The 27373-nt window shown below is 39.0% G+C and overlaps 2 protein-coding genes across 3 annotated transcripts in view; one reads left to right on the plus strand and one right to left on the minus strand.

Annotated features, from left to right (window-relative positions):
• Nucleotides 1-3607: 3607 nt before the first annotated feature.
• LOC121726038 (neuropeptides capa receptor-like) overlaps nt 3608-27373 on the plus strand; it is an 89679-nt gene continuing 65913 nt past the window's right edge. The window contains exon 1 of the mRNA XM_042113253.1: nt 3608-3908. Within this exon, the coding sequence (XP_041969187.1) occupies nt 3608-3908 (301 nt within the window). The remainder of the gene's footprint in view (nt 3909-27373) is intronic.
• Nucleotides 20888-25745, minus strand: LOC121725873 (GATA zinc finger domain-containing protein 24-like). 2 transcript variants are annotated; one of them, XM_042113021.1, is made up of 3 exons: nt 24833-25745; nt 21753-21913; nt 20888-21338 (listed from the first exon to the last, which is right to left on the minus strand). In XM_042113021.1, the coding sequence occupies exons 1-3, from the start codon at nt 25632-25634 to the stop codon at nt 21123-21125; spliced, it is 1179 nt and encodes a 392-aa protein (XP_041968955.1). In that variant the 5' UTR covers nt 25635-25745; the 3' UTR covers nt 20888-21122. The 2 variants fall into 2 exon arrangements, with proteins under 2 accessions (XP_041968955.1, XP_041968952.1); XM_042113018.1 differs by having other exon boundaries at nt 20888-21913.

The following is a 27373-nucleotide window of genomic DNA, read 5'->3' on the forward strand; positions in this document are numbered from 1 at the left end:
TGTGATTAGTGAATTAGGTATTGGTTTAAAACGTAAAGTAAAGTGATATATTACAGAGCAACTTCTCTAGTGATAAATGTGTATATTTTGTTTGTGCGCTTCGGTATAAAAATCTCTCCCGCGTAGACAGATTTCGCCAGCGGGAGGCACGAGGGCTTTCGGTAAACACACAAATTCAGATTTCCGCAGAGAGCATATTTAGATTTTGTATATAATACACATAAGATCATAAAGAACTATCAAAGCCAGTACGTTAACCCTTTATTATTGTTTTCTGAAACAGAAATGTTTTGAATATTTCCCCTGAGACCGAATTCACGGGACGTCATTGCCAACCTATAAAAATATACTTCTTTTATAATATTTGGTTCGATTCGGCTTTGGTCCGTGATCACACTCGAGTGTGTTCACACTAAGGGTCCTTCCACACGACATTTTTTTTGCGCACTGACAACGCGCGTTTCTGATGCGCTCGTCATCTTCGCATTTTCATCATGTTTTAGCATATATTACACGTTTTTTTACGCAAACGGAACGCGCGTTTGTATCGATACAAACGCAAGTTAAACGCTAATGAAGCGCGCTTGTAGAACGCGTTTGTATCGATACATATGCAAGTTGAACGCTATTGAAACGTGCTTTACTGTGGTCACGCGGAACGGAACGCGATATAAACGCGATACAGACACGATACAAGCGCACGCTTACAGCACGTCTTAGTTGCGTTCGAAAAACGTGGCGTTTGTATCGATACAAAAATAGGTCTATATATTATGTAATATAATATTATAAATTATGAAATAAAGTCAGGTCATTAGCTTTGAAGCTATTGCATAGCTTTTATCGCGAGCTTTGACCGCGGCGACCCAATCAAGCAATTCCTAAACCTAACACACCCTACTATGTCGGTGCGAAGTTGCCAGACTTCGGCGCGGTGTTTGTGTGCATGCGACTAGACGTATGGGAATTATAATTGCATAATCCATACTAATATTATAATTGCGAAAGTGTGTCTGTCCGTCTGTCCGTCTGTCTGTCTGTCTGTTACCTCTTCACGCCCAAACCACTGAACCGATTTTGCTGAAATTTGGTATGGAGATACCTTGAGTCCCTTGAAAGGACATAGGATACTTTTTATGCCGGAAAATGTACGGTTCTTGCGTGATAAAGGAGTTTTGGCGCAACGGAGTTGCGGGCGTCATCTAGTTTATTATAATTTCTATGAAAAAGCTTTACCGCGGCATTTTGTATTCTTTTAATTTATCATACAGTACTGAAATAAAATTAAATATAATTAAGAGGTTATTATCACAGGTCACTTAGCCCAATCTTACAAAATATCCAGTACAGTAAATCACTCTAAAAATCTTTTGGGGACTATTCTATTATCTATTGTTTTCATAAGAGATAGTCTGCATCGTATCCCCTATTTTATGCATTTTACACGATATCATTCCACAAGTCATAGATTTTGCGTTAAGGCTTTACTGCGCCTTATATGAGGAACGTAAATCAAAAACGTAAAGAAAAAGGATTCGTAGTACAGAGAGCTCCCCAGTGTTATGTATTGCGGCGTGGACGAGCCACAATCCGCCTTCACAACCACCAGTCGCAATGACATACAATAAAGTATATAAACACTCGCTAACGTGAGCAGAGCCACGAATACGGAAACGTTCTTTAATACGAATAGTAACCCGGCTTGGAATAATCTTGTGTTGAGCTTCCCTGTCTGTGACACGTGCGCACCCAAAACCTAGGCCGGTATAAATAGTTAGTACTCAAGATGCATCTCGGTCTCAAGACACGGTTCAGGCTCTGTGATTGGTTGGCTGTCAAAATTTGGACCAATTACAGAGCCGAACTGCGTCTTGAGACCGGGAGACGAGAGACTGCCGCTCGTGACCCGTTTGCGTCGGCCCGGGCAACCCATTGCTCGTGCGAACATTACTCCGCCGTAGTGTGGCCCCCGGGGGGATATTTACATCCATCACCTTGATTCACGGCAAGGTCAGATACAGGCCCTGTTGCTGTGTAGTAATGTGATCAGCCTCATTTTAATGTTATGAATTTGTGTTTTGCGTAAAAAGGTTTGGACCGTGGCTGGGGGCTAATGCGATTATATGTACCTTACGTACGGATAATGGCAAACATAAAAGGCCATGGCTGACTAAGCACGGTTCTACATCTTCTTAATATTGAGTTTTTATTTACGAATTGTTACATTTTGCATGTTTAAATAAAACTAGCTAAAACTGAGCTTTGTGAGGGTTCGCGACGTCACACCTTGACTGACTGATGATAACACATCTACTTATAAATAAAAATTACTATGCTAAAGCGCAAATCAATAGGCGTGATAGTTTTCCCATAAAGTGTACCACAAAATGTAAAGGTAGTGGGATACACTAGGCAGATACCGTTGCAACTTGCACCGTAAGTATAAGTGGAGAGCAGCTGCTACGAGCTATTTAAAATTACTAAACAAAAACAACAGCTTTACTTGAGTGACAATTTACAAAATAAGCTATTAGCACGCTATTAGTTTATACCTGCAGTCAGTAAGTACCGACACTGGGTATGGAATGGAGCACTATATTGAAGTAAGCGTATCCATTATCCAGATTCCAGTAGGGGGCACTTGTTGTATCAATGTAAATATCACATTTACACGTTGTCACAATGTCTCCCCCGGGGAATACCCGTCGTACAGGATACATCAATGTCACGACACAGCTGCGCGATTACTGCTTATGTCGACACACACATTGATTTAACTTGACAAAATATTATGGTCGTGGTTCATATTTCTTGTACTTTGACAATACCCTGTATAAAATAATATCATCTATTTATCAAATAAATCAAAATTATTTAAAAAAATGTTTGTCTCCCTGAAACACTGAATGACTTAGTCTTGAAATATTCGAGAAAGTCTAGGGAAGGTCTATATTTAATTATTATGAGAAAAGTGATACGAATTTCATCGGGGCATCTAATAGATTAATATAAACGGAAAATTCGATTTTAATAAAGGTGACTTACCACTGTAAAACGCACAGTGTAGATACCCTGCGTTATCACAGCTACACATGCGACGAGGCTGTGTCTCCGCCGCGCCGGTGTTTGTTTACATCGCGCGGTCGCCGGTCGCCGGTCGTCGCTCCGCCAGTCTCGTAGCGGACACCTCGCGGCGCGGTCGGAACCGTAGACGCTCTACGCCGCCACTACATCGCGACTACATACCATAAACTTTCACAAAGTTTCATGAAACGATTGCGCATGTAATTAAATTCTTACTTATAATTATAAAGTTAAAATAGTCCTAGATTTATTTTTCTATAAACGATTACGGTTACAAAATATATAATTATTATCTCTACATGTTACTAGATACTCGCGTATTTAAACTTTAAATGACTTGGAGAACAGGTTGCAATTAGTGCTTAAGTTCGTTATAAACTCGGTTCGAACAGTTTTGTTCTGGTAAAGTATTAGTGACAACCGGTATTGGACTCTGCGTCGACTATAATTCGGCGCAAGCGGCACCAGCTAGATATCGTAGGAGCGGATGTGCTGAAGTGTAGTGTGTGAGAAGGAGCGCACGATGGAGGAATTCCTGCGCGGGAACGAGACGGTGTGGGAGCTATGCGGGCGCTGCAGCAACTGGACGGGTGGCAAGTACGAGTGCTCGGAGGGCGCGATGCTGGCGTGCGCGCTGGGCCCGCGGCGGCTACCCATGTCGCGCGTGCTGCCCGTCACGGCGGTATTCGTGGCGATCTTCGTGACGGGCGTGGTGGGCAACGCCGCCGTGTGCGCCGTCATCGTGCGCCACCCCGCGCTGCACACCGACACCAACTACTACCTGTTCTCGCTCGCCGTCAGTGACCTGCTGCTGCTCGTCTTCGGTATGTGCTCAATGTTCCGCCTCCTTGAAGCTTTATAGTATATTATTCGCTCGAAATGTATCAATATGACAAACACGATGTCTGCCTCTAGCACTTACGAGTACCAGCAGCCCTGCGGTTTCCGTTGTCTTCACTTGAGGGTTGAGGTACTTCCACAGGCTTCCTGTGGAAGTACCAGCGGGACTACAGGGTAGTCGGGGGATACGAGCTACATATACATACACACACATACATTTAAGGTAGTCATGATTCAAAATCAAATACGTGTTGACCAATTTTTTTGGCATGCAAAGGACATCAGGCAATTTCCATACAATGTTGGTCTGAAAAAAAAGCTGCGCGGCCAGACCTCAGATTGTTTGAAATAGCTAGGCCATATTAAGAACTTAAAAAATATATGAACTTAATCCTGTAACTGCATTTTCTGAGTAATTATTTAATTAGGAAAAAATATTAAAAGCATTACAATTAAAGGGGTTTTGCTGAAAAAGGGATCGTACTGGATATAGCATCAGTAGTGTGTTTTCACAGGTTCTGGATCACTATTCTGGGTCCACCCCTCCCCCCACTCGCGCCTCGCAAACTTTCACGATCAGTTTTTGTCGGTTCAAGTGATGACATCGCCTAAAAAAAGAAGAGTTTGGTATCAAAATGGGGGTTTTCAACCATGCCCGATCGATATATGCGATCTGTTTTTGCATATTTGCACTAGTTCCAAAGTTAGCTTTTGTGTTTTAACCCTCATTATCTACTATCACCACGCTCCATTGTTCCTTAACAATCGCTACTTATTGCATTGTTATGCTCGCCTCGATGTCCTATTGTTCTTAATGACTATCGGTTTATCGCTTACGTCACCTTGCTTTCTTACAAGATTTTAAATAAATATGAATGATAATTATCTATTATCGAACTAACTAATGAATTATTACAAATTAAAAGTAATAATTCATTATGTAGGTCACCCGATCATTCGATGGACTTCGTAAACACACGACGACGCGGCGTGCAAACTGACACGTTTTGCTCGTCAGCAAAATTCGACGAGTCAGCGACCGCCACCGCCGCCCACTCGCCGCCTGCGGCTGAGTCGAAGCCGTGTCCAACTCAGCAGAAAAGCTTCGCAAATGTTGCTGCTCGCCCCCGTTCCACCCCCGCGGGCGAAAACAAGGAGCCGCAAGGCAGAACCTCCTCGACTCAACAAGGAAGAGAGCAGGAGGTGCGATGAGGAGGGCTTCACACTAGTGCAGAGAAGAAAGAAGAGGAAGCCGCAACCACTGCGACACCGCATCTTACGTACCCGAGCTGCGTCTGTGCAGGGAGGAGCCCACGACGCCGCTCTACGTAAAGCGCCTGCACTTATCCATGGAAGTCGAGGACGTCATAAACTACATCCGCGAGAAGACTACCTTACTACCAAAACCTCATATAATTTTTAAATTAAAAAAGTAAACTACACCGGCCGGCCATAACTCCTTCACTCGAGAGTGGACAGAAGTTTTGTCGGTGCTCTCATCACAAAGGAACTGAAGTTAACTTTCTGCCGGGAGTAAAGACGCTCTATCCTCAAGGTGAAGGTAGTCTTCTCGCGGATGTAGTTTATGACGTCCTCGACTTCCATGGACAAGTGCAGGCGCTTTACGTAGAGCGCATTTGCGAAGCTTTTCTGCTGAGTTGGACTCGGCTTCGACTCAGCCGCAGGCGGCGAGTTGGTGGCGGTGGCGGTCGTTGACTCGTCGAATTTTGCTGACGAGCAAAACGTGTCAGTTTGCGCGCCGCGTCGTGTGTTTACGAAGTCCATCGAATGATCGGGTGACCTACATAATGAATTATTACTTTTAATTTGTAATAATTCATTAGTTAGTTAGATAATAGATAATTATCATTCGATAAACCGATAGTCATTAAGAACAATAGGACACCGAGGCGAGTATAACAATGCAATAAGTAGCGATTGTTAAGGAACAATGGAGCGTGGTGATAGTAGATAATGAGGGTTAAAACACAAAAGCTAACTTTGGAACTAGTGCAAATACGCAAAAACGGATCGCATATATCGATCGGGCATGGTTGAAAACCCCCATTTTGATACCAAACTCTTTTTTTTTTTAGGCGATGTCATCACTCGAACCGACAAAAACTGATCGTGAAAGTTTGCGAGGCGCGAGCGGGGGGAGGGGTGTACCCAAAATAGTGATCCAGAACCTGTGAAAACATACTACTAGCATCGTACTAGGAAAGGGGTAATATGGGGTAAGGGGTAATTTCCCAGTAAGACCCCTTTTAATATATTTTCCTACCTAAATAATTGCTTAGAAAATGCAGTTACAGGGTTAAGTCCATAATATATTTTTTTAATTCTTAATATTATGGCCTAGCTATTGGAAATATTCTTGGTTTTGGCCGCGCATTTTTTTAGACCAAAATGCCTGATGTCCTTTATGCATTATTTAAACTTCCTTGAAGTATAAAGATTGCTCACGAATCAGCATGCAAAACAATAATATCAATTTATTGGTAAATTTCTTTCTATGACATACTAATGTCAGTCTCGTTTAAAAAGAACCAAATTTTATCAGAACGATTAAATGATATAAAAAAGATAATAAAGATTGTAAAGTCTTTTACAATCTTTATTAACTTTTGACGCCACAGCGAGGTGGTGGACACACGGCCATAGTTAATGTATGTATCGCTAAATCGTTGCCGTCATCAGCTCGTTCTCGGTGACGTGCCGGTGACGGCGACAAACGGCCGCACGGCACGGCGCGGGACATCAGGCTGAGCCGGGAGCAGTGAAGGTCGTAAAGGACTTTAGATTTATTTCATGGTTTTCCGATTTCGTTTCGTTCGGATAACAGCGGGTTTCGCAAATCTCAATCTAATGCAAATACAAACTCCAATTTATTTATACGATGACACTTTTGTATTTTTCCAAACATAACGTCATCTCGATAAAATATATTTGTATTTTGTATGTACGAGTATATAGATGTCAGTGATCCAGTATTTAGCTAGTCATTAAATGGAACCGGAGTAGGATTGTAGTTTACCGGAGGCCCAATCCCCTACCCTATCCCCTTCCCTACCCTCCCCTATTACCCTATTCCCTCTTAAAAGGCCGGCAACGCACCTGCAGCTCCTCTGATGCTGCGAGTGTCCATGGGCGACGGAAGTTGCTTTCGATAAGGTGACTCGTTTGCTCGTTTGCCTTATTTCATAAAAAAAACCAAATGTTATTTTAGTCTACTAATTGATTAAACACAATATATATTATTGTGTTTAATCAATTATTTAGTCGCTGTAAAGCATTTGTGTAGTACCTAACCCACATTTTTTTTGTTGACTTATGATTTCAGTCATGTTCTAAATGATCTAAAGAACATGACTGCATTCAAAACTCAATCCATACTATTATAAATGCGAAAGTGTATTTTTGTAGGATAATACACAAATGCTTAACAGCGTCCATTCCCAAGCAGCAAATGGACGTGCTATAATGGTCGAGAGCACGTTCTTGTTTTCGCTTTAAGTTCTATAAAAGTTCTTAAAACAGTCGAGTAAAAGTGCTGTAAACGTTTACTCGACGCGAAAAAGGCGCAAATTATTCAGACTAAAGTCCTATTAAAGTGGAATAAGCGCTGAGTAAGCAACAAAAAGATGCTGTAAGATTTGAGTAAAAGTGGTAGAAAACACTAAAAGAGTTTTAAGAGTAACCAAAATGCGTATATAGGATATTTAGTTCAATAAACGCAATTAATTTGCTATTATACAGATAAAGTGTGCTATAATAGCAGACGAATTGCTTTTATTCTCCTTTTTAGTTCTATAACAGCGAATAGAATGCTTTTACTCGACAAATTAGTGCTGTAAAGAGTGCGAGCTTGTGTGCTACATAAATTTAATGTAAAAAAATTATAGTTATTAAACTACATCTCAATCCTTATTTATATTATCAAGTTTTTGAGAAATCAATATGTGATTATTTTTACTGTTCGTGTAGCTACTCCAAAACATCATGCGCAACAAGCTTTATTGATAAACCCAAAGGCATTTTTACATAAACATTCATGCGCTGCCTATTTTCTTAAATTTGAAGACTAATTAATATAATTAAATTTACTTAAAATATATTTTTTTACTGCCATTGTCCACATTGATAATCTAGTTGCAGTTACAGCTAACTTATTCCATTAAAAGTCGAGTAAGAGTGCTGGTCACCACATTTATAGCACAAGGTGTCGCCATGATAACAGGATTTAGGGTTCGCTTCGTAAATATCGTATAACAGCTCTTAATTACACTACAGCTCCTATACGAACGTTTTTAATTCTACTATAAGAGTTAGTCTGTAAGCGTGCAGTAACAGCAGCAATGTTGCCATAAGCAATTCGATTGCGTTTATAGAGCTTTTATAGAAACATAAAAGATAGCTGAGTAACGGCTGTATAAAAGCACCCAATTCAGCGAATCATCTATTCTACAGCTATTATACGACTGTTAGAGATCAAACGATCGAATAATGAGTATTTTAGCCATATTAATTCAGCATCTGCTAAAAGGTGGAGTAAAAGGGCTAAAACATAGTGCTGTAAACGTTTATTCGACGTCCTTAAAGCACACATTAGCAAATATTGCCAAATAGTCGAGATAACCGCTATTATACGATAAATAGGTGTTTTATGAACGGTTACCCGGCTCTTATACGATTAAAGGCTGAGTAAAAAAATCCTTATTCGACTGTTTTGCTGCTTGGGTTATAAATAACGGAGTAACGCTGAAGAACGCGACCCGGTGATAAGCTGTCGATAAGCTGTCGATACTATTAATGGATCAGGATCCCTACTACCTCGCTACTATAATGTATAAACCTATTTCAGTACATTTATTTCCAAATATCTCAACCCACGCCCGCAGTACTTGAGACAAATATAACTTATTGCGGATTGAGGAACGGATTTCAAGTGTGTAGTAAACGTTATAGCTGTGAACAGTATTATGGTGACAGAGTCGATTTGATTGTGTTCGGTAAATAATGTTCAAAGTTAATCGGCTAAAATCTTTAGGCCTACGAGTTCGTTTAAATTATAGCACTATATAACTTTATATAGTTCTTTATTTTTTTTAATTTATTCCTTGGAAAACTTATAGCCACATACTTATAACTAAAAAATGATTGCGCATTTTTTCCTACAGCCCCTGCCCATGCATGAAAAGGGACTTATTCAAATTTAAAAAATTAAAGGATCGGTACATTGGTGTCGGGACACGTAGCGTTGTATATTTTCATAAGCCGGAGGTGGTGAAATAAATAGACGTAATTTATTTGTATTATTTTTTTAATTAAACTAAATGTTGCTCATTTTATCTGTCAAGCTATAAAGTGGGCAAACGAATTTTATCTCATAAGAGTTATGTGTTTCTATTAAATGTTAAGGTACACGCACACTACATCCCCACGACTTGACACACAGCATGACATAGAGATCCAAGCTTGAAGCTCTACGTAGTAATAAATACTATTGAGATCGTAATATTGTCAATCTATGAACAACTGGTACTAACAACTGCATAATATAGTTCAGAGTTATTTCGCCTCTGATACGACTTAGGGTCAATTCAGATCGCACCGCGACGCGCAGATGCATTTCTAAATTTGCACTGAATTGACAGATTTCAATGGCGTGAGACGTCTTGCAAATCTGTCAAATCCATACAAAAGAAGTGCATCTACGCGTTGCATTGCGGTCTGATTGACCCTAAATACGGAAAATATCACCCATAGAAAAGCATTGACAGAGTTTTGAACACAACATTCGGTTGAATTGACTATTGCACTTGAGGGTTGAATTGACATTGAATTGTGGAATTACGCTTACCGAGTAGAGTGTCGACTGTCGAGTCAGTGACGAGACAGTGCTCTCGACCAATTATTTTCCGAGAGCACTGTCTCGCCACTGACTCGCCACTCTACTCAGTAGACCGGCGTAACAAGGCCCTAAGGCTTGGTTCACACGGCACAATCTATGCCGTGTGAACCTGGCCTAACTCTGGGTGATCGACGATCGTGTCGGGCGCCTCGCCGCCTCCGCTGTCGGTTCCGAGGCTTCGCCCATCACTTTCATTTCCCAACTTTTAAATCATAAGTAGATTAAAACTGTCTCGTTTGATCTATAACTATGCAGTTTTAACCATGATTTTACTCATGGCAATATCGGAGGAGATAATATAATAATAATAATAATAAGACGCGACCAGTGGATTTAGAATTTGGTTAATTAAAATAAATTAAACACTAAATATATAGGTTTGATTAATGAAAGGTCGGAGTTCCGGATTCCGAAGTAATAGTTTTTTTTTGCTTTAAATATAATTTAATTTTTTTAGCCGCACTCAACTTGCAATGAAATTATTAATCATCATTATGAAACTGATACTATTCGACGTCGCTAATCGATGGTGGATTACAAAGATATTACAATCGTAGTATTATGTGCCTGTGACGGCAACAGTATAAATTATAATAATATTAGTATCATTAGGTAAGGTCGCGGCGTGGGTGTGCTAGCACTGTCAGCTTACACAGTCTTACACTAGCTAAAAGCCGAGCTTTGTGAGGGCTCGCGTCGTCACACCTTGACTGACTAATGATAACACATCTACATAATATAATTAAAAATTACTGTGTTAAAGCACAAATCAATAGGCGTGATAGTTTTTCCGTAAAGTTGTACCACAAAATGTACAGCTTGTGGAATATACTATATATATGTCGTAGGATGATTTGATAAATCCGTGTTTTCGCGAAATCCCTAGAATTTACGCGAAAATTCTAGGGATTTCGCGAAAACACGGATTTATCAAATCATCCTACGACATATATATACCTAGTCATTATTCAACACTTACATTCCGTTTGATTGGTATTATGCCGCTAGCTTGCTTCGTATATTTCGGGTTTATATGGGACCCTCTTCCTTTTCACCGTGTTAAGTATTATATTATGTGGGCTATATTCTATCACATCTTATTTCGTATTCGTACAAAATAATTTTATATTTGCGTTTTAAACATTTGATTCTATATTTATTGGTTTTTCAATGTAAAATCTGTTTCTACGTGAAAATATGTCCACATAGTATTTAAACTATAAGTACTTCAATTTACTTTTACTAAAAATCACAGTGATGAATAAAGAAACTACGGTCCGTATTTTATTAATTTTAAAATAACGTTATAATATCAAATAATTACGTTTTTATACAAAAGCATTTTTATTTAAGTAACTGGAGATCGAACGGATCGGGTGCTTTTAATGAATAATAATAAAAATTATTATAATATTTTATAATCCAGAATTAATTACTAGTAATTATCACAAATTCATTGTTAATTGTAATAGATAACATTGGATAATAATTTGTGATAATACGAATAAGACTTTAATGTCCGGGCTTGCTGTACTTGTCATGAAACTACCCTTCATTCCTAATCCGCTATATTTTGATGAAATAATATTTCAAACATGCTTATTACATAATATTATTTCATTTCTCATTAGAGAACAAACAATAATATGTACTCATACTAACTGAGCATTAGGTATATATTTCGAATCACGAGACGAACCAAAGTTCGTGTTAATCGTTTGGCATAGACACATAGATATAATAATATCTATCACAGACCATTTCATTTCCTTCTGTCTACTGTCTAGTACCTATATCTCTGTGTTTGGGTTGATCGGGTCCCATCCGCCGTCCGTACCGCTTTAACAACGTAATATCCACGTAACATATGTAACTATTTGTTTTTTCAAGTAAAAAGAAATATAATAATATACAATGCCAGTACCTACGGTATATATATTATGTTAGCAGCGATTTATATGCATCCGCCCGAACGAGCAGTTTGACCGCTACATCCCAAAATCACAATCATTTGAATGTAACGACTTTTTGAAATCGCGCCGCTAATTGCAAACAAATGCTTTTGATTTCGCTGTGTACCGACCGAAACGTTTTGTCACGCGGACGCATATAATTCGAGTCTTGCAGGTATGCCGTCTTCTCACAATGACCATTAAGAAAATTTTCGTTTACTTCAGACAGGGACGAAATATTATAACAATTCGACCAAGGAATATTAAGAGGAAGGCGGCGGCCATTTCCGCCGACGCTAGAAACAAATTCCTAATAAATCCAGCTTTTATAACGTAACATAAACTGGCATTGTTTCGCGAACTTGCTCCCCGGGAGTCCCCCCGGGCTCACGGTGTCCCCCGCTATTGTTTCGTTAAGCCTGAGTGTTATAGACGCCCAACAAAGCTTTCAATTTCTTTTTGGGAATCAATCACACTTTTATTGGGATACTTTTAACCTCCCGACCTGAAACAGGATAAAAATTATAGCTTCTTAGTTTCATTTATAAGTTTAATATAAGTAATTAAACTTGTCACTGCCCGCAATTTTTCTGGGATAAACAGTATTCTATTTCTTTTCTCGGAACTAAAAGTATGTATAATACATACCGTAATATTTCATAAACCTATCATCGGTTTAGGAGTATAGAGGTAATTGAAAGACCGACAAACAAACAGGTAGACAGCTGATGCGGCGGAAGTCGTTACTTTTGTCTGTCTGTCAATTACGTCTCCACGCTGATTCAAATGTCTGTATTCATTTATAATCAGGGACGTAGCTACCGCCGTATCTGCCGTATCAATTATATTATAACGGAGCCCCCGAGTCACAGGGCTCTCAATGTCTATGTCAATAAAAATTATTCATTTTTTTTCTTTTATTGGGAAATTTTTAACTTCCTTTAAGGACCTTCAAACAATTTTTATATTGGCCCCAACAAGGCACGCTACGCTTCTTTATTTAATAGTACGAGTTGCAAGGAAGTAGGGAGGATACCTGCTAGTGGACGCCAACCACTCCACTTCATTATTCAAATATATAAACTTATTAGAATAATACGTTGAATTTATCGCAGACAAGTAAATTGTGTGACAAACTTTGTATCAGCCTCAAAAAATAATTCATCTTGTAAGGCGATTTTATTATAGTGTATATAACGAAATGTAGAGACCTATCAGACAGAGAGCGGTCACGCGTTCGAGCGGTCAGTTTTGCGTTCTTTGTAATATATCACGTTACATAGATAAGATAATATACTCACACAGGGGGCGTTTTGACCGCGTCAGAATTGCTCCTATGTGACTAACCGCTCGAACGTAGAATTCCAATGCTTGAACGCGTGACCGCTCTCTGTATGGCATAATAATAATTCTGCAATCATAGAGTCTAAAAAAACTACAGTACAAATGAATATGTAAGTTAGTAATAAGTAACAGACTAGTTTATTTATACTCGATGATTTCATAAAGATGTGAATGGAAGAACCAGATAGCTAACATGATATTATTATAACATGAGGACAGTTACTCATTTTTTTCTTATAATTTAAACAAACCTTGTAACTTACCTACTTCATAAAAACCTACCTTAAAAGTTCAAAATAAAAATCCGCGACAGTATAATATGTCTGTCTTTTATGCTTCGCTGACTATAACCTTTTTTATGCTAATCAAATAACAAAGTTGATGACAACATTAAACCGTATTCAAATAATGAATACATCACAATTACTTAATTTAAAACAAAATTGCCCTTTAGATAATTCGATTAAATTAATATCGTAGGATTAAAATAACACCACAGAAAAATCGAGTAGTGAGTACTGCGCGTACAATGTGCGAAGCCGGCGTGACGGTCATGGGGGTAGGGCGGTGGCCAGAGTTAGTGTTAACCCAAAGTAACTATCTCACGCGGACAAAGTTGTGGGCGGAAGCTAATATAAACTACAATTTCATTAAAGTAAGTTTTACTCGTAACATTCCAAAACATCGAAACATATACCTTCAGCGCGCGACGCAGTGTAGGAGTTATATTAATAAAAAGCAAAGGAGGTGGAGCCTCATTTTCGACATGAAAGCTTTTTGTGGTAATATAATTAAATTCCTTTTTTCGCCATTCAATAAGAGCGGGGAAAACAATCTAGAAATAAGTTACGATATTACGAGAAGATAAAACAAATACTTATTATAATATGACATACCCGAATCCTGCATGGCTTTCCGGGCGAGTGAGTGTGGTGTTCAGGCATACTTAGGTATTTATTATTACTCAATGCTAATAGTATTATGATAAATGCTGAATACACGAAACACTTTGTGAATAATATTATGTTGAGTTTTTATTTATAACCCTTTCCGTAACAATGATTCTGTACGTCTGCGTCGCCTATATGCGGAATGATATTGAATGCGGGCACAGCTGCCGTGCCGCCGCCCGGTCGCCGGGTCACCATTAAAATCGTCACGACAAGATCACATTTTAAAGTGTAAGGGCTGTTCCCACCACAACCACACCACGTGGTCGGGACTCGGGTGTATACTTTGTATTGAAATCGAATAGGAGCATTCACAAGTACCACATCTTGCAGTCGTTATCAACCGCGTGTGTGATACAGATGACCCCTTTTTGTCGCGACGGTGTGGTGTACCATACCACACCACCACCATACCATAATGTGTGGGTCAAGCCGTCCTTACGAATAACATTTTGAAAAATATGATAAAATGAATGTCGAAAAGTCGACACGCATATCCAACAACATATTATATTTCTATATCCATTAGACATTAATTTTGTAGATTTTTTCTAGTGTTGGTGGTGACGGGCGCGGCGAAACCCTCCACAGCGCCACCTCAGCCGCTCCTGGGTCGTCGCCGTTGTAAACGACGCTAATTAATTACGATCCAACATTAATGCGATGAGATAAGACGGTTCCCGATTCCTACATACTCATTACTCTGTTAACTTAAGTACGAAAAAACGGCAAAGTATACAAGTAATTTAGGATCCTCATCTGAGTGGGGACTAAATGAACTCGGCCGGTGCGGGAGTGCGGGAGTGCGGGAGTGCGGGAGATAAGTACCGTAATACTCGTAACGACGTGCTGCGCGCTCTCTACAACCGCGTCTAGTGACCGACCGAACTTTCGGTTTCGGTTTCGGCCAGTTTCGGACAAAAAATCTAGTTTCGGCCTTAGTTTCGGTTACGGCCAAAATATAGCCGAAACCGAAACCGAAACTCATGCATCGTTCGGTAAACTTCCCAGTTAACTCGAGCTTGCTTGCCAGCGAGGCCCTGGCTCAGTTCGCCACCATCTATTTAATCATGTTTTAAGATTATGTATTCCAGATTAGTCCCATATCAAAAATTAGCACTTCGTTTTATTTTCATTAAATTGTCTTAACTTATTTTTATCGAAATTATATTATTGAATTTTATTTCTACGATAAAAGCAGGCTTATTCAATATATATAACTGTTGGCAAATTACGTGCTATTTTAACAATGTTTTCCAAACAAACGATTTAGTAAATGCTATGATAAATTGATTATATTGTGTGTGAACTTTATTTACTTAAGAATTTTGTTTGACTGTGAGATTATAAGATATCTTAGGATTAGGGAATGCAACCTTGATCTTGCAAGATCAAGATTCCACCAAGATCTTGAGTGATTTTCCAAGATTCAATCTTGAAAGCCATCAATCCTGAATTTCGAAATCCTGTTCGCGATCTTGACAAAATAGTCCAAGATTAGAGCTAAGTGCGGGGCAATAATTGACATCATTGCCACGCACTTAGCTGTAGTTTTTAATAATTGTATTAAAAATGGTGTGTTCCCTGACCTAATGAAGCATAGCAAGGTGATGCCTCTCTTCAAAGCTGGGACTAAGTCTGACCCAGCCAACTACAGACCAATATCTATTTTGCCAGCTTTTAGTAAAATATTTGAAAAATAATTCTAAATCAATTACTAGTTCACTTTAACTGTAATAATTTGTTAAAGTTACTAAAGGTAGGTCCACTACAGATGCAGGCATCAGTCTTCTATGTAGTATATTTGAAGCTTGGGAGGGGTCGCAGGATGCACTTGGTATCTTCTGCGACCTATCCAAAGCATTTGATTGTGTCGAAAATGCTACATTAATCAGAAAATTGTATCATTATGGTATAAGGGACACGGCCCTAAAACTGTTAAGTTCTTACCTTGCAAATAGAACGCAAAGAGTAGAAGTTAATTCTAAAAGGTCTAATGGTAGTAAAATAAAGCTAGGTGTTCCACAAGGATCTATATTAGGTCCCTTTCTATTTCTCATTTACATAAATGACCTACCTTATCTAGTTAACGAAAGCATCAGATAGTACTTTTTGCTGATGACACTTCACTAATTTTTAATGTGAAGCGACAACAATACAATTACGACGATGCAGTAACGCACACGTCTGCGCTGCGCGTCATGTGCATTACTGCATATAATTGCATAGGTTCTATTTCAACGGACTAAAAAGTGCGTCACAGTCTCACAGATAGTCTATCGTCTGCGCTGCGCCTTAACTTGTCAGATTTTTATGTTTCAAAAACTTGAATTTGTAAAAACTGAGTTTGTTATGTTTAGTTTATACAGGGTGCAACAAAAATTTGGTCTTTCAGCGCTGCTACTTTCACAGTGAACTCTCTATAAGGAACACATACTCACCCTAAAGTATTATCACTTATTTTTGTAACACCTTGTATAACAATACCCAATTTTCACAAAAACAAATTCTTTGAAACATTACATAATATTAAAATATTATGTAATGTTTCAAAGTACTGGTTACTATCAATTTGCAGCAAAAATACGCATTTTTTTCAATTATTCTGATCAATCTCGAAAATCCCGAAAATCTTGGTTCGTGACCAAGATCTCGACCCGAATCTCAACAAGATCTCGAACTGACCAATCTTGATTCATAAAAAAGACGCCAAGATCTTGAATAGTCAATCTTGGTCCAAGATTGCATTCCCTACTTAGGATGTATCTTGTGAGATTTATCTAGTAAATCATCTCGCTCTCACTTTTTTTTGGACACGCAATCTTTTAGGACTTAGACCGTTCCTACCCTGCTAGAATCTTATCTAGCCTACTTCCCCGTAAGCTTCACTCTTGCGGCCCTCAGTAAATTTTTCAGGTTTAGTGGCAAAACGCCTTTTGGAGAAAAAAAATGTGACGTCAACTGCAAGTTTGCTTAGTCAATTCATTTTGTACTTCGACCGCGGTCGTGTCCATGTCTCCCATAAAAATAATATACTGCAATTATTGATTTTGTTTTCAGTAGTAGTAGTACGTCGTTCAGTAGTATGTCTAAGGGAGGATTCCACCAATTGCACAACTTCGTTTTATAAAACTTAGTTCTCATTAAACGCGTTCCGTTAGCTAACCAAACGTATATCTGTGAAAACTGTCAACTTAACAATTTTTCGACTATGTTTTTCGATCTGTCATACATTACACCGACAGGAAAAGTGTTTTATGAAGTTAAAACTCGAATATTGGGCGTTCAGAAGATAAAAATCGGATTTGCTGTGAATAAGACGAAACGCATCTACTTGGAATCGTATAAAACGAATATAGCACAAAAAGTTATTTGAGTCTAAGAATAATAATATTTATGGTAAGAAATGTCGCAAAAAGTAAAAAATTCAATGTGGTACTTTTTCTTTAGTTTAAAAAATATTTTACCAAGTTTTTTGAATGTTTTACCAAGTTTCGGTTTCGGTTTCGGTTTCGGCCGAAACTGAGAGTAAGGCCGAAAGTTCGGTTTCGGTTTCGGCTGAAAAATCAGTTTCGGTCGGACACTAACCGCGTCATTTCCAGTGTTCTTCATAAAGTTAATAATACCTAGCAGAATAAGGTATATTAACTTTATGGTGTTCTTGCAAAATGTTTCGATGAAATGTAATTTTTCAAATAATTTTATGTTGAGTTTGTTGTCATTCAGATATACGATTGTAGCAAACAAAATGTTCTAAAACATTTTGTAACTGGTTACATCATTATGTAATAGTAAGCGAGCTTTTAACTGTATACTTTTTAGACTATGATCTTTTAAATATTTCTTAGGTAGGTGCTACATACCATTTAATAAATTATGATTATTTTGAGAGCATGACATTTATAATTATTTATTAAGTATACTTACCTATACTGTACTCGGCTAAATGAGGCGGTAGGGGTCATTGACCTTTTTAGTCTCGACGCTAAATAAAAAATGCTCGCACTGTACTTAGAATATTTAAGAATAAAATTGACCTCTTATAAAGACACAGATTATTACAGATTCATCGGAAAACCTCTTCGTAACTCCTAGAATGATAATCTCCAACTTTTTAGTAGTTCGAAGTGATATGCTTCATATTCAGTTCACATCGAGTATACAAAATACGATATCGCCCGACTAGAAACATCTGACAGTTCATTGTCAATCGCGGTTTATATAGAAAATGACAAGTTTTTGACAGGGAGTCAATGACCGCTACCACAATAGACATAACTACCAGTAGTTCGACTGCAAAGAAACGGACAGGTCACAGGTTTCAATATCTATCAAATTCGTCGGGTTTCACTAGAATTATGAATGGAATGTGCCTCGCGCTGGCTGATATAATTTATTTTTAAATATTTAAAATAAAGATTTCAAAATTGGATTCTGACAATTTTAATCGCATGTGTCAAAACACAAACAACAATACGACCAAAGAGGAACACATCCAGCGAATATGTCATAGTTTTAAATTCGTAGGTAACAAGTTATTAACCCTAGCGACGATTTTCGTCATAATACGTCTTTAAAAATTTCAACATCAGTTCTAAGTCCGCATACTCTATAATTCTGTCTACTCTGCCGCTACTGTCTCGATTCTCCGAGTACACCGTAGGCGTTATAATATCTGTTATCGGCCCACATTTCACTTCACTCGGCTTTATTTGTTCTGAATTTGTGGTGCTCCAAAATTAAAAAAAACTAAAATCAAAATATTATTTCTCAAGTGTAATTATAGAGAGAAATTGTAATAACTTAAATATTAATTTCATGTTAGTTTATGTGGGCTTTTCTTTGAAACTGATTTTCGTAGTGAATGCGAAATATAATATTATATAACCTAGTATTCTTCTTTATATTTGGTAGCGCAGATGGCACCTAATTTATAGGGCAGCGCTCGGTGCAGCTTCGCAGGTCCTTTGACGAAACACGGGAGACAGAAAAGCCATTTGCTCTAATTACGTTTTAAAATTACATAATATTTTGAAATTTCTCACCGCCGCTTTCAGTATTTTGTAACGAAATAGCACAAGTACTTTCGAGGAGTAGCTCCTGACAGCAGACATATTCAATTTTGTCGTATTGTTCTAATTATCCCCCTCCTCCCCCGTCACCTTCCCTCCCCCCCTCTAATTATACAGCATAGCGGCGCACCTGTAGCACCCTGTAGGCTGTAGCGGACTTATTATTATAAGACTCGGGCTTAAATATTCGAAGCGTCGACCTTTTGTCGCAGATACTTAATTTGCGCGTCAGAGGAACCGATATTAAAATAATGACGGCCCTTTGAGGTTATTAAGGTAACACCGGGAAAGGTAAATTAAAAGGAATTTAAATTCTTTTGAAAAAGAAAAGAATAAACCTAAGTTCATGAATAAATGTTTTATTATTATTATTAAATTAAAAAAAAACACTTTAAAAAATTCTACGATCAAATTATCTGGTTAATAATTCTCTGTCCCAGATACTATACGACAGTATATTATAAGTTTATGCTAGATAGTGTTTGTGTTAATTACTTGTGGACTGTATTAGACGTTAAGATGTAAAAATATAAGATATATAAAAAGGTTTATTACGTTGAATAAAATAAACTGTTGCACCCCGGCGGGGTGGTTTCATTGAAGGAAGTGTCAACTTGAAGCACAGATTACTAAGTTGAAGGAAGTCCGGTGTTGCCAGCCTTTCTGTCTTGACAGATGCTGGATTGCTTGTGTGTTTTGCCCGTTAAAAAAGGGAATAACCGTGTATGGTTATTCTAATAGCGGAATCGCGTACAATAGGGTATAGTATAATTATGTTAATATAAATTTTTAACTATTTTTTTAGCAACTTCATTGCACTGTTATTCGTTTATCACGTGAAAACCGTGAATTTCCCGAAATAAAAAGTATCCATTGCACCTTGCGCGATAGCTTCAATTTCAATTTCAATTCAATATTTAAAAGAATTTTCATCTACACAATAAACGTAAAAGAGCTATCTCGAGTTTAGCGCACAAAGAAAAATGAGTCTTCTTTGTCTGGCTTCAGGAACCCATCCGTCTCCGAACCGGACTTGTGACAGTATAAGGGATCGTCGTTTGGGTTCAATGACTTAGCATTTATCTTACAGTATGTCTGTTAATGTCTTGATGCCATCTTACGGTGTGTAGATTGGAAGTACTATCAGAGAAGTTGATTCTTATGCGAATCGGGGACCTAAGTAGTTTGGTCGCGTTACGTCAAACCCAGCTGACAGATCACAATTAACATTGAATTGACATATTCGACCAAATAACGTTGGTCTGTCAATTGCATAGGAATCAACTTCCTCGATGGTGCTATCAGAGAAGTTGATCCATAGGCAGATTGCAGACCAACATAATTTGGTCGTGTTATGTCAAACCCAGCAGACAGATCACGACTTTAATTGAATTGACATAACTCTACCAAATGACGTAGGTCCGTCAACTGCCTATGAACCAATTTCTTCGGTGGTACATACTGCATGATCGTTAAACGATTAATATATTTTCATTTGAAATTTTAATTTAATTTCAATATTAATATTAGTGCATTTTAATAGTAAAAACATTATTTGTATTAACAAAATCAATGTGATATTATATTCCGGTTGTCGTCCCACTGGGTTATGAGCGTGAAAGGAATAGAGAGTGCTCTTGTGTACTGCGCACACACTTGGACACTATAAAACTGTTGGGGGCGAAGCTCCAGGGGTGATGCTGGTGGTCTCCGCCAGAAATAAAAGACCTCTTCGATGAGAATGAACTGTATTCGAGGTATAGCCGCGGTGCGTGCGTCGCGTAGGCCGGTGGTCCGGTGAAGTGAGAGGGACTCGCGGCCGCGACGCGCTCCTCGCTGGCCGCGGATGTCGCAGGGAGGTGCGCGGGGAGGTGCACGCTGAAGGCCGGCGCGCGGGGGCTACCGGTTTGCCCGCCAGCGCCGCGCGGCCCGATGAGACGTAGGAACATATTCCCCCGGGAACATGTCATTGAAGAGGAAGCGGCACGATGTTGTTGTAGGCACGAGTTATGGTGCCCTTCTTCGTCCGTATGTCGGCGACTCGACTGCGCCCGTCTGTCCCAGGTTTGACAGCGACTACTCTTCCAAGTAGCCACAGAAGAGGCGGAAGATTGACGTCTCGTACAAGGACCATTGCTCCAACCTTGAGGTCTTGACCGCCGGTCTGCCACTTGGTGCGTTGCTGCAGAAGAGATACGTATTCATTAGAGTAGCGCTGCCAAAAGTGCTGACGCAGCTTTTCGATGCGGTCGAAGCGCTGCAGGCGATGTATGTTGTGTTCGGTGAGTCTAGGTCGGATTATCGAACTCTGAGCTCGCCCGAGGAGGAAATGGGAAGGAGTAAGAAAAGAAAGATCAGAAGGATCCGATGATAAAGGCGTTAGAGGTCTGGAATTTAAAATAGCCTCTATCTGAATCAGGCATGTCGACAACTCCTCATATGTTAAGTGAGTAAGACTTAAGACTCTACGTAGTAGATGTTTTGTTGATTTTACTGCCGCTTCCCATATCCCACCAAAATGTGGGGAATAGGCAGGAATGAATTTAAACTGTATGTCCTGATTTGCAAGATCAGACTCTATTTGCTTAGAAGAAACCTGTATGAAGCGTGAAAGCTCATTAAAAGCTCCCACAAATGTTGAGCCGTTGTCGGAGTACACGCGCTGAGGTTTGCCCCTTCTGCTAATGAACCGGCTGAAGGCCGCAAGAAAGGCCTCCTTAGTTAAATCGGACACTAGCTCCAGGTGCACGGCTCTGACTGCAAAGCACACAAAAACACAAATATAAGATTTAGTTAACCTGCAACCTCTACCTTTACGGTCGGCTATAAGCACTGGCCCGGCGAAATCCATTCCTGATCTCAAAAAAGGAAACTCTAAATGCGTCCTATCAGTAGGTAAATTACCCATAGGAATATGTATAGGCTGCGCTTTAAAGCGAGTGCAACGTACACAGGAACGTACTACATGCTTCGCAAGATTTTTACCTGCAAGAGGCCAGTAATTAAGACGTACTTGTGCCAACAATAGTTGAGGCCCTCCGTGAAAAAGTGCTTTATGCTCTTTTTCAAATATACTTTTAGTTAAGTGATGTTTACTGCATAATAAAATAGGGTGTTTGATATTGTAGTCATAATTAGAATTTTCTAAACGACCGCCTACGCGAATTAAATTCTGTGAATCTATAAAGGGTGAAAGACTTATTAAACGATTCTTTTTATGTAAAGTTTGTTTTGCTTTAAGAGTAATGTACTCTTCAGGAAACATTTCCTGTTGAGCAATGTTTAGTATTACATTTTGCGATGATTGTAGTTCTTTATAGGTTAAATATGATGATTTTCTCAATTTATTTTTGCAATTAAAAATAAATCTTTGTATATAAGCAACTATTCTGATTAATTTAGTATAAGATGATGTTTTATGAATTAGGTTAGAAATTAGATTAGGTTGTGTAATATTATTATTTGTGTTAGTATTATTTTCGACGTGTTCGTCTGTATATATAGCTGTTTCTGAAAATAAATTATTTTGTGAGTTGGGAAAACTGGGAAATTGTATTTTAGTCTGATTGATGAAATCAGGGCCGAGCCACCACAGAACAGATGAGCTGATGGAATCAGCCTTGGCCCCGCGGGAAGCCAAATCCGACGGATTAGACTTGGAAGGTACATAGCTCCACGTCTGGCCAGCCGTAATTTCTTGAATCTCGTTAACTCTGTTGCGTACGAATTGGTCGAGTCTACCTGGTGGGGCAGAGAGCCAGCCAAGAACGATGGTAGAGTCGCACCAAAAATAGCAATGATGAAAATTTAGAGTAAGAGATTTGCGTACCTTCTGAAAGAGTCGCGTCCCTAATAATGCACCACACAACTCCAAACGTGGTATAGTTGTGGGTTTAAGTGGAGCAACCCTGTTTTTGGAGGCTAAAAGGCGAACACAAACTGTGTCATCAATCGCTACAGTCCTTACATAAGCACACGCGCCATAAGCACGTTCTGATACGTCTGTAAAAATATGCAGCTCTATTAGAAAAGGATTATTACAAGACACCCACCGTGGAATTCTAATAGAGTTCAGAGCCTGAAGTGACTCTAAAAATTCTAAAAATTGTAATTTTAAATCTGTCGGAACTTCTTCATCCCAGCTACACTTAAGTACCCATAACTGCTGAAGAATAAATTTGCCCTGAACGATACATGGACCAACCAGACCAAGGGGATCAAAAACCTGGCTAATTAAAGATAAAATATTACGTTTAGTAACCTTAAGGTTTGAAAAATTTAAATCCACTGTAAAAAATAAATTATCTGAATTACAATCCCAGTATAAACCAAGTGTTTTGCTAGGAGATGCGTCACTTAAATTTAATTTTTTGTCAGCATCTAATGAAAGAAAATTAGTGACGGAGTCCAATATTTCTGGACTGTTTGACTGCCACTTACGTAAGTGAAATTTTGCAGATGATAGCGTTTTAATGACGCCTCTACATAGCTCTATGACGCTATCGATAGAGTCACCGCCACTCAAATAATCATCAACATAAAAGTCGTTTTTGATAGAGTCACTAACCTTAGGATCTGAAGATTGTTCTGCTAAGGAAACTAAACATTTAGTTGCAAGATACGGTGCCGAAGCAGTGCCGTATGTAACTGAATTAAGAAAATATGATTTTAAAGGTTCAGAGGGATCAAACCTAAAAAGAATTTGCTGTAGAGAACGCTGAGATGGCTCTACCAACACAGCTCTATACATTTTCTCTACATCAGATGTAACAACATATTTATGTTGCCTGTATCGTAAGAGAATAGATAGTAAATCCTGCTGCACTGTAGGACCTATCATTTGTATGTCATTAAAGGACTTGCCTGAGGTGCTAGTGGCTGATGCGTCAAAGACAACGCGCAGCTTGGTGGTAGTACTAGACTCCCGCTCTACACCATGATGAGGTAAATAATATTGAGCATTAAATTTTTCTGATGTAGATTTTCCTGTCATATGATTCAATTGTGAATATTCATGCATAAAATTTAAATATCTATTTTTAAATATAGGGTTACGCTCAAATTTACGCTCTAAAGAGAGAAATCGAGATTTTGCCATCGCGTAAGAGTCACCTAAGCACTCTGGAGAGTCCTTTAATGGTATAGTGACGACGAATTGGCCACTGTCGTTACGACGTGTTGTTGTGTAAAAAAGTTTTTCGCAAGTCTTTTCTTCTAACGAAAAAGAGCTACTAGACTGTACTGAATCAAGCTCCCAGAAACGAGATAGCTGTTCAGTTACCTCATGGGAAAAATGACACGAATTATTTGAAGCTTTAGTTGAAGAATTTTTACGTCCATGAGGCAAAGATACGCAGCCCGATATGAGCCAACCAAATTTAGAAGATTGTAATCTAGGTTGATTTTTACCTAAATTAATTGTGTGGGAACATAAGACGTCCCAAAATATTTCAGCGCCTACAAGAATGTCGACTGCTGATGGTACATAAAATTTAGGGTCTGCTAATTTAAGACCTGGCGGGATATTAATTAAGTTTTTATCCACGTAAGACCCAGGCAAAGAGTGTGTTATGTATGGTAAAATAAAACAAGTTAAGTTCACCTTATAACCACCAAAACAAGATTGCACAGTAAGAGTACAACTTTCTGAAGTTTTAGAAATCTGACCATTGATACCTGAGACTGTGGAGGTAGTACCTTCCTTTGACAGGCCAAGCTTCTCACAAAAATCTCGGGTGATAAAGTTGGACGTGCTGCCGTTATCTAACAAGAGTCTGACAGGATGTAGCTTCCCGTTGACGTCCGCCGCATTCGCCAGAGCTGTGGATAGCAGTACGATTTTCTGATTAGACATGTCAGATGTGTCTGTATTAGTTGATAAAACAATATTGTTTGAAGACTGATTTTCAGGATCCCTATGTAAGAGGGTATTATGTTTAAGTGTGCAATATTTGCAATGTGAAAGCTTACATCGCTTATCAGTATGACCTGGTCGTAGGCAGTTCATACACACATTGCTTTCTGATGCCTTTTTAATACGTGAATCAACATCTAAATTTCTGAAGGATTGACATGAAAATAAGTAATGATTCTGTGAACACATGACACAAGAAATTTTGTTATTAGAAGAGTAAGAATTATTATTAGTATTATTAGAATTAGTTTTAAATGATGTATTAGTAGTAAGATAATTTTTATTTTTAGTCTCCTGTAAATATTTATTTGTATTATGTGTAAGTTTTGTGTTTGAATTACAATTATTTATTGATTCGATTAAATCTGCTCGATTAGACAAAAATTTTACAAAATCTTTTAGATTTGGATATTTGTCTAAGTTATTTTTAAATTCCTCCCACTCGCGATGGGTGACTACATCCAATTTTTTGGACATAATAAAAATGATCAGTATATCCCACTGTGAGGTAGGCTGTCCTAAGGTTTCGAGCGCCTTTAAATTTTTATTAGTTACATCAATCATGTTACGTAATGATGCACTAGATTCCTTGGGTATTAATTCAAAATTGAATAAGGCTTGAACATGATTGTTTATAAGTAGCCTTTCATTATTATACCTATCTGTTAATAATTGCCAAGCCATAGCGTAATTATCTGCTTTGAAATCAATACCTTTAATGACTAATGCTGCACTGCCTTTAAGAGTAGCACGCAAATAATGAAATTTATTGATGTCCTGTATACTACTATTATTATGTATAAGGGAAATATACGTATCTCGGAACTCGAGCCAGTGCTGATAGTCGCCGTTGAAGTGAGGCAAGTCGATCTTGGGTAAGCGCACAAAATCGTGCTTGCAACCAGAGCCGTGAAGATTGTCGCTAGTGGAGGCTGCAGAGACGAGCGGCGGCGAGGATGGACGTGGAGGCTCGAGCAGTGATCGCGCGAGGCCCATCTGCGCGTAATACAACAACTCGAACTGTTCTCGCTCAGCATATGCCTCGCTCGTGTTCTCCGACAACAACTCCAACTCCGTCTGTAACGTATCGAAATCATTATATAGCGTTTCCATAGCACTAACTCGGTACTGTAGCTCAGATAGTTGAAAGGGGGTAAGATCAGAAGTAGGTAATAATTTTACAAAGTTGGCAAAATAAGTTAGCTTAGCTTTATAGCCACCACGCCTCTTAACGAGTTCCTTTAATTTAGCTTCAGACATAATGAAAGCTTAACGCAAAAAAAGGGACTGAAGCGCAAGAAAAGACAAGGAAAAGAAAATGAAAATTGAAAAAGGGAAAAAAAAGTAACGTCCAAAGGCGTGACGATAAATGCAAAATATTATTTGCAAGATATAGGTATTATGCAATAAGTAGGTCAATAACCTTTTCAGATAAGATAAGGGAAAAAATATTGCATTTAATAAATATAAATGGAGAACAATAGAACAATAGGCGAGCACGTGCTCGATGAATGGGAAGTGAATGTAGTTAAGAATAGTATTTTTATTAAGATTCTTTCTGAAAATATTATTTATGATGTTGATCATGCATGCCTGATTCCGATTAGATTTTATTTTAATTCCTGGAAATGGCAAGAAATAAGAAAGAAAAAAAGTAAAAGAGGAACGGGCTCACTCAGAACGACTCCTTTCTCCTCAGCCACGTGGAATGATCCATGCGGCGCGATCGGCGCATGCGCATGAATCCCGTTGAGGCGCGTCGGTCCAAAGTCCGGTCCAAATGCGAAGAAATACTGGATGGTCACGACTCCTTTGTCCTCAGCCACGTGGAATGCTCCATGCGGCGCGATCAGCGCATGCGCATGAGTCCCGTTGAGGCGCGTCGGTCCAAAGTCCGGTCCAAATTCTTGCGCTTCGCAGCAAATAAGACGGCGTATTCCTCTTCTTGCGAAGGCCCACTGGTTCGGGCGCGACTTCTTTGTCCTCAGCCACGTGGAATGCTTCATGCGGCGCGATCGGCGCATGCGCATGAATCCCGTTGAGGCGCGTCGGTCCAAAGTCCGGTCCAAATTCTTGCGCTTCGCAGCAAATAAGACGGCGTATTCCTCTTCTTGCGAAGGCCCACTGGTTCGGGCGCGACTTCTTTGTCCTCAGCCACGTGGAATGCTTCATGCGGCGCGATCGGCGCATGCGCATGAATCCCGTCGAGGCGTGTCCGTCCAAAATCCAGTCCAAATCTTGCGCTTCGCAGCAAAATAGACGGCGTACGAAGGACCACTGTTGGGGGCGAAGCTCCAGGGGTG

The sequence above is a fragment of the Aricia agestis genome, chromosome 4 (assembly GCF_905147365.1).
Source record: "Aricia agestis chromosome 4, ilAriAges1.1, whole genome shotgun sequence".
NCBI lineage: Eukaryota > Metazoa > Arthropoda > Insecta > Lepidoptera > Lycaenidae > Aricia > Aricia agestis.

Coding starts and splice junctions, on each gene's coding strand:
- LOC121725873 (XM_042113018.1), bottom strand. CDS start 25,634: ATGATTGATGTAACTAATAAAAATTTAAAGGCGCTCGAAACCTTAGGA. Junction 21,914..24,832: donor TACTACCTCCACAGTCTCAG/GTATCAATGGTC, acceptor TGTGCTTTGCAG/TCAGAGCCGTGCACCTGGAG.